Source organism: Halyomorpha halys, unplaced genomic scaffold (genome assembly GCF_000696795.3).
Source record: "Halyomorpha halys isolate HHAL.00 unplaced genomic scaffold, Hhal_1.1 Scaffold997.1, whole genome shotgun sequence".
Classification (NCBI taxonomy): domain Eukaryota; kingdom Metazoa; phylum Arthropoda; class Insecta; order Hemiptera; family Pentatomidae; genus Halyomorpha; species Halyomorpha halys.
In genome coordinates this window covers 40,819-49,124 of record NW_027111093.1, presented here as the reverse complement: position 1 = coordinate 49,124, position 8,306 = coordinate 40,819, and the positions used below count along the sequence as shown (strand labels likewise).

The window sequence follows — 8,306 nt, the reverse complement described above, 5'->3', positions numbered from 1 at the left end:
GTAAGAAAGAAATAAAATCGGGATTTGGCAAAAAAAAGATGGTTAAAAGCTTTTAATACTTGGGCGAAGGTTGGAGTTATTTCAAAAATGGAGGGGGGGGGAGAGGGGAAATAAAAATATTGGGTTGAGTATAAATAAATCTAAAGCTAAAATTTAAGAGGACAAAAATGGAGTAAAATAATTATGGAAAAATAAAATGAAAAAAAATACATCAAAATATGTAAAATAACATTCAATTAAATTGATAATATTGAAAGAAAAAATATTTAAATATAAAGAGGATAGTAACAGTAAAAAGGTGAAATGCATTGATAAAGAATGTAAAGAAAAATGAAATATATTGGTGGAAAAAATTAACATAGATAAAAGTAGATAATGATAATAAAACATTATCTGTATGGTAGTGATAACAGTATTTTATCTAAATAGATAATAGTAATTTTATTTGATATCAGAACTTAAAATGTAAATAAATAATAAATTCTAATTTATTAACAACTAACAGTTTAATGGATAGTGGGTTTTAATATATTATATAAATGTTTGAAATTCATTCTAAACAACTATAATCATAGATTAATTTTATTTATTCTTGTTTAAGAGTGGTTTAGTTTATTCTTAATTTAAAACAAATTTGATCCTTTTTTTTTTTCGTTTAACTTTATTCTTTACAACTTTTCCAACGTTTCGACCCTCAGGTCATTCTCAAGGATACCTTCATATTGATGTCATTTCTTTTTTCAAATCTTAAAAATGCAGGCTAATTGCCTTTGTCCCATATAACCTTTTCTAAATAATTTTTTCCTAGATTTAAACCTTTTATAAAACACTTTTCTTCCTTTCTTCATTCACATTTGCAACTTAAAACAGTTGAAAGGTAGGTTCTGTTTTAAGTTGCAAATGTGAATGAAGAAAATAAGAAAAGTGTTCTATAAAAGGTTTAAATCTAGGAAAAAATTATTTAGAAAAGGTTATATGGGACAAAGGCAATTAGCCTGCATTTTTAAGATTTGAAAAAGGAAATGACATCAATATGAAGGTATCCTTGAGAATGACCTGAGGGTCGAAACGTTGGAAAAGTTGTAAAGAATAAAGTTGAGAGAAAAAAAAAAGGATCAAATTTGTTTTAAATTAAGAATAAACCATAACCTTGTTTTTTTTTATTCTTATCATTATCATTTCTTTCTTTTACCTATTCCACATTCTTTCTTCTTTGTTAGATTTTTATATAATCGGTAATAATAATTTACCTACAATGCTTACCATTTAATATCAGTTATTGTGTCTCCTCATTTATTTAAATTAATAGATCTTTTTTAGTAATATTTATTATGATGTATTTGTTCACTTTATTATGTTAGTTAATAATCTTTTTGTATTTATCTTTATTATTTTATATAATCTTTTTTTATTGTTTATATATCTCTGCCTTTACATTTTTTGTTTCACTCTTTTACCTTTATATTGACGGTACCTTCTTTGTATCTTGCTGTTGTACTGATGAAGACCTTTAATGTTGGTCGAAAGGGCAGCCTTGACCATCTCCTTAAAATAAAATTCCATTTTTACCAAGAACTTATAATGGTCACTATAATTTTAAAAAAGGAGGGGGTTGTTAATATTTAAAAAAGTAGTGAGAATTAAAAAAAAAATAAATGAATCAAGATTATTTTATAACTGAAAATAATCTTGATTCATTTATGATTATATATTTTTTTAAATGTTTTAATCATCATTACATTTTAAAAATATTATCAACACTTTATTTGATATCAGAACTTAGCTTTACTCCAAAGTAAATGATTAATAAATCAAATTTAATCAACAACTAATAGTTTAATGGTTAGTGGGTTTTAATATAACATAAAAATGTTTGAAATCCATTTCTAAGCAACTAAATTATAAAAAATTAACAAATTAGAGAAAAAACAAAAAGATAAGAGAGAAGACGAGGAATGCCGAAGGGAGCCGATCTCTTCCGAACTAGTGGCCTTCCCCAATTCTACCGGTCTTTGGACTTCAGTCGTGTTGTTGTAGGTTTGGGTTAGGATGCTAGTCAGTGAACAGATCTGTGTAAACAGTGATTTGTGATATCGTTGAGCCCTTAGGTTCGTTAAGATTATAAATGGTTTTGCCAGAAAAATTTCTTTTGAAGAAACATTAACGATATTACGAATTTTAGGTTAGTTTGGGAAGCACGTGTTGTTTCTGCCTGAAGATTGAAGCGTTTTGTTAATACGTCGTCTAATGACTTATTAGGAAGTTGAAAACTTATGTAGACTGTGCTTTTATAGTTAAGACAAGATTTTTCTTAGTATTTTATCTGTAAGCAGTGTTATTAGGAATTATTTTAAAGCCGCTTGCCTCTTTAGGAGTCTCGTGTTATCTTTCGATATTTTTATACTTCTTATAGGTTGTGAAATTCTTCTGTGAAAGTACAAATTAGTTCATTTTTATAGAGATCTTGGGAAAGATGATTAAAAGTACAATGGATGAACAAATGATTCAGTGTACTGGCTTGGAAAGCTCAAAAAATTTTGACCATGGTGATGGAAAGATGGAACTGGCAGAAAATGGTTCTGTAGACAGCTCTCATGGTTCTGATTTACAAAATATTTCAGAGGATGTCCAAGCAGATGATATGACTTCGAGGGATTATTATTTTGATTCTTATGCTCACTTTGGTATTCATGAAGAAATGTTAAAAGATGAAGTACGAACATTAACATATAGGAATTCGATGTACCATAACAGGCATTTATTTAAGGATAAAGTGGTGCTGGATGTAGGATGCGGAACTGGAATCCTTAGTATGTTTGCAGCTAAAGCAGGAGCAAGGAAAGTTATAGGTATTGAGTGTTCTAATATCGTTGATTATGCTAGACGAATTGTAGCAGAGAATGATCTTGCAAACGTAATAACAATAGTTAAGGGAAAAGTTGAAGAAGTTACACTACCTGATAACATTGAAAAAGTAGATGTTATAATTTCGGAATGGATGGGATATTGTCTCTTCTATGAGTCTATGTTGGATACAGTTCTGTTTGCAAGAGATAAATGGTTGAAGCCAGGCGGGCTTCTTTTTCCTGACCGTGCTTCTCTATTTATTACTGCAATTGAGGATCGGCAATATAAAGATGAAAAAATCAACTGGTGGGATAATGTCTATGGCTTTAACATGAGTTCTATCCGGTCTGTTGCAATAACCGAGCCTTTAGTTGATGTTGTTGATCCTAAGCAAGTGGTAACCAATAGCGCTTTATTAAAAGAAGTGGATCTCTATACTGTAACTAAAGATGACCTGTACTTCTCGTCACCTTTTACCTTGCAAGTATCGAGAAACGACTATGTCCAAGCATTAGTAACGTACTTCACTGTTGAGTTCACTAAGTGCCATAAGAGAGTTTGGTTTACTACTAGCCCAGAAAGTCCATATACTCACTGGAAGCAGACAGTCTTCTATTTGGAAGGATACATTACTGCCAAGAGAAATGAAATAATAAATGGAACATTTGCTTTAAAGCCTAATGTCAGGAATAATCGTGACCTGGACTTCAATATTTCTGTTGATTTTGAAGGAGAACTTTGTGACCTTCATGAAGATCATATGTACCGAATGCGTTAGTTCCTATTTAAGCTTAAGAAATGTATCTCTTTATTATCATTTAAAGATATAAATAAATCAATAATTCTCCACATAAATTTAATATAGTGTTTTATTTTCATAATTTAGACATTTTTTAGGTTTACAACTTATATTTAGCGCAATTGAATTTTTAATTCCAAAAAAATATTTGCATATTAAATTTATGTATTATTTTTTGTTTCCATTACTATAGTTTTAATTGTAACAGAGAAATCAGTTCTTGCATGCTATGTCTATGTCATTTTCTATAATTTTTTTTCAACAAAACATTTATGTTATTCATACCTCCGAACTGTAATTCATGTCAATAATCATTTAAAAGTACATTGTGAAAATTAATTCTGCATTTCTTCTTGTGACAGAAATGTATTTTTTAAAATAATAACTTGTGTTTTTTTAAATATTTGATTGCCTAATTTATTTTTTCTTGACCTTGTTTCTCAAAATACAAAATGTATTCAGGAAAAAAAACAATATTGGGGGGCAAAAATTCGGAGTATGCAACGGTGAACTAGGCTTTGAGAAGCTGTGCTATTTAATATCCTTAATTACTTTAAATAATTAGAAGTGTTCCTCAGCTCAGAATTAGACATTCAAAACTGACCTAATCTTGAAACCAAAACCCCAAGATACCAGGTTAGTAACTACAGTTTAATCATATTCCATAATTTTGATTGATTGATTAGATTTTACTGCAAAAAAAGTAAGTCAAATAAAAATACCTAGCAATAACAAAACAGTCTTAGGGAATATCAGTAAAACAAATGTAGTGATTTATGATTCGACTTGTGCTAGAATGAAAACTATCTAAAACAAGAACATTCTTAGAGGACAACTCGTGCCTGTGGTTCTAAAATGATTAGGAAACAATAAGATCAAAAAAAAATAAGAGTAACAAATAAAACTGATTTTTTCTGAGGAGAAGATGGTCGAGGATGCAGTCAGCAAATAAACTAAATTATCAATTACATAAACGTTCTTAATAAAGCAACTATTTCCGCTTAGTTGTTACATATTTTTTTACTCGCTGTCTGCCATCTGTCGAAGAAATTTAATTCACCGCACTTCTAACGGGATCTAGTTGAGTATAAGGTCTTTGTTTTTTAAAAAAATATTTCTTCTTTTTTTTTCCTACTCTCACATATCTTATATTATTCCTTCCTTATTCACCTTTTTATAAACTGAATATTTCTTTAGTTTATTAATTTCTACACATCTACATTACTATTTACCTTGTATCTATTATAACATACTTCCCGTTATCTTTTATTTCATTATTTTTAGACATTAATAAAATTTTTATTATGTTTATTCTATTATTCATCATTTAAACTTTCTTCTGCACCTTCCATTATATTTATTTCTATATTTACTTTAACACTGGCTTTTAAAAAAAAGAACATTTTGTTTATAATTTAATTTGTATAATTCTTACCTCTGCAATATTATATTTTATCTTCTATCAATCTACTACTATCTACCTAATTTATTGTTATCTATTTTTTGAGCTCATTTATTATTATTTTCTTTATATTGTTATCTGTGAATTAAGGTTGTTATCTCATTTTATTTTTCTAGGCCTCGAAATTTAGGTCAAAACATTGGCAGGAACAAATAAGTTTCATTTATTTCATGCATTTTTGCTGACTGCACCCCCGATTATCTTTATCCCATATTAATCTACATTCAACTATTTACGCTGCACAATTTTTTTTTTAGTTACAGGCATGGCTGTTTTCAACATATTGTGTACACAATTTCTTTTTATAATTGATGCCTTCAAATATTTCTGCATGTATATTACACACTAAATTTATAATGTTTGCATGTTTAATATACTATATTGCGTGAACTAAATGGTAAATATAATTCAGATGATTGCACATTGCACCAAATAAAATGAGCATGTAAAGATGCCAGGTTTACATCGGTAACAAACGAATCCTGAAAACTTAATAAGCACTTGGCCAACTGATGAATGTTAAAGGGAATTAACCTTAACATAGGTAAGGGTATTGTATTAAGGCTGATTGATCTTGTGGATTTGGGTTTGTCAGTGGACAGACATTTATAGACAACGATTGGTGGTATCAGCTTTAAACCTTTGGGTTCATTAAGACATATTTATTTTTAATTTAATTTTTGTGTGAAGTAATTAATGAAATAATTTTTTAGGAATTTCTACTAAAATAAAAATTGTTTTACAAGATTAAGTTTGCTTTTGAAGAAACTAAATTTTTAATTGTTACTAAATAACTCCGAAACTGTCTGCCTGACAGAATAGTTCATCTTATTCTGTTTTGAAGACAACAAACTTTGTTTCAATTTGAGTCTTCGAAATTGACTATTTCCTTAAAGTCATAAAATTGCCTCTTATTTTGTGAAATATCATCTATAATATTCGTTCTTTAAGCATTGTTCTATAATTATAATAATTGTTACTAAATAATTTAAAAAATATGTGCCTGACAAAATAGCTTGTGTAATTCTTTTTTTTAAATCCAATGAATTTTTTATCCAATTTGAAATCAAAATGAACTCTACAACTAGAATTTTTTAAGATATAAATCTTCGAAATTCACTATTATCCCAAAAAGAAATAAAATTGTGTAATGTCTCTTATTTTATGAAATATTGGTTCTACGAGAAGAATGAATTTGAATTCAATTAAAAAAAGATTTAATTTCAGCCCATAACGATGGTTCTTTTAAAAATGGCATATAAGAAAAAACATTAAAATGTGGATTTCAGTGAGAAAAAAAATAACTGTTCAAGTTGTGATTATCAAATAATAGTGAAACTAATGAATATGAAATGCAGACCATGTAGAAAAAAAAGGAAGAAATGATCGTAATCTATATATACTTATAAAACTGGTGATAAGAAACATAATTTTTTTTTTTATTCTGTATACCTGTTTTGAATTTTATATTTTTTAGAATATGAACAGTAATTTTTTCATAAAATCTACCTTCCATGTTTTTGGTTGTTGTATACCATTTTTAAGGCAACTTTCAACTTTTTGAATTTTTAAGACATTTTATCTATCATTATATTTGTTACTAAATTACTAAAAAAACTATGTACCTGACAAAACAGATCTTATTATATTATTTCAAAGCTAGTCTTATTATTTTTTACAAGTGATAAAATTTTTTATAATTTAGATCAAAATGAACTCTACAACCAATACTTTCTAAAAATTAACTCTCCGAAATTGACTGTTTTTCCAAAAAGTTATAAAATTGTGCGATTGTCTCTTATTTTGTGAAAAATTTCAAATATATTCGTTTTATGCGAAGAATGAATTTGAATAAAATTAAATAAGCATTCATTTCAGCCCATAACAGAATGATTGGTAGCAATTGATCTTTTAAAGATGGCGTATAAAAAAAACATTTAAGTAGATTTGATAGAAAAAAAAATGTTCGAGCTGTAATTATCAAATTCTTATAAAAAGAATTATTAACTTATTTTTTATTATTATTAAAAATTTTTTAAAACTTATTTGTGTTATTCTCTGACCGCACCTACAACCATTTTAAAGATGGTTTACCACACCTCATCAAAAAGAATTAATATAAGATGCATATCAGGTAGATAGGAAAGGAAATGATTGTACATTAAGACAACTTTTGAGACTAAACATTTTCTTATTGGCTGCAATAAAAGCTGGTTAAGCTTTCTTCCAATACATTGTTCTCAACTTCTCGTAGAACAAATATTTTTAATATTCCACAAAATATGAGACTATTATGAAATTTCTTCACTTTTTGGAAAAAATAGTAAATTTAAAAGAACTATATGTAAGTAATTATTGGTTGTAGAGAACTTTTTGGTGTCCAATTGAAATTAATCTTTATTGACTTAAAAAAAAAAAAAAAAAATAAGCTATTCTGTTAGGCTCATAGTTTTAGAGCTACAGGGGGGTCTTGCTAATACAAACCATTCCATAATATGAACCAATAATTAAAAAAAAATTGAAGATTTAACTTTATGTATGTAGTACATATACATGTGTATGTATATTATTATCAACACCTTACATGCCGAGACTTAAATAATTTAGTTTAAAATATCAACTTTTTATTTAAAATAAAGTCCAAGTCCTATCTATTTAAATTTAGAAGCGTATTTATTTTCTCAATTGCTTTATCGGCGGATATAATTAATCCTCTCATTAAATTAATCTTCAGTACAAAATTGTATTATTAAAACAATGGTAGTTTACGCTACTGAAAAATAACTATGTATACGTACATATATTCAATAAAACCATATTATCAATAACTTTCATGGTTAATATAACAGTTACATTTATTTATTTTTAACAATTGATTATGGAGGAGGTATAGTCTCGTACAAAAGGCACCCCTTACTATGTAAAAAAAAATTTAAGATAAAAATAATAATATTTAATAAGAGAGAAAAGCAAAGTAATGCCAAAAATAACGATATTTGTAGACCTAACAAAACAAACAATTGTCCTCTAATGGGAAAAAACAAAAATAATTAGTTAAAAATACCGACTCTTTTTACTTAAAATAAAATCCAAGCTATGTATTTAAATATGGAAGTGTATTTATTTTCTCAATTGCTTTATCACTGGATATAATTAACCCTTCCATTAAATTAATCTTCAGTACAAAATTGTATTATT

General features: G+C 27.3%; 2 protein-coding genes across 3 annotated transcripts in view; one reads left to right on the top strand and one right to left on the bottom strand.

The window, feature by feature from the left end:
- LOC106687675 (3',5'-cyclic-AMP phosphodiesterase 4D) overlaps nucleotides 1-8,306 on the bottom strand; it is a gene marked incomplete at its 5' end in the record, with an annotated part of 46,228 nt that overhangs the window by 13,425 nt on the left and 24,497 nt on the right.
- LOC106687676 (protein arginine N-methyltransferase 1) lies at nucleotides 1,882-3,707 on the top strand. The gene is made up of 2 exons (XM_014431692.3): nucleotides 1,882-2,108; nucleotides 2,183-3,707. The coding sequence occupies exon 2, from the start codon at nucleotides 2,474-2,476 to the stop codon at nucleotides 3,623-3,625; it is 1,152 nt and encodes a 383-aa protein (XP_014287178.1). The 5' UTR covers nucleotides 1,882-2,108; nucleotides 2,183-2,473; the 3' UTR covers nucleotides 3,626-3,707.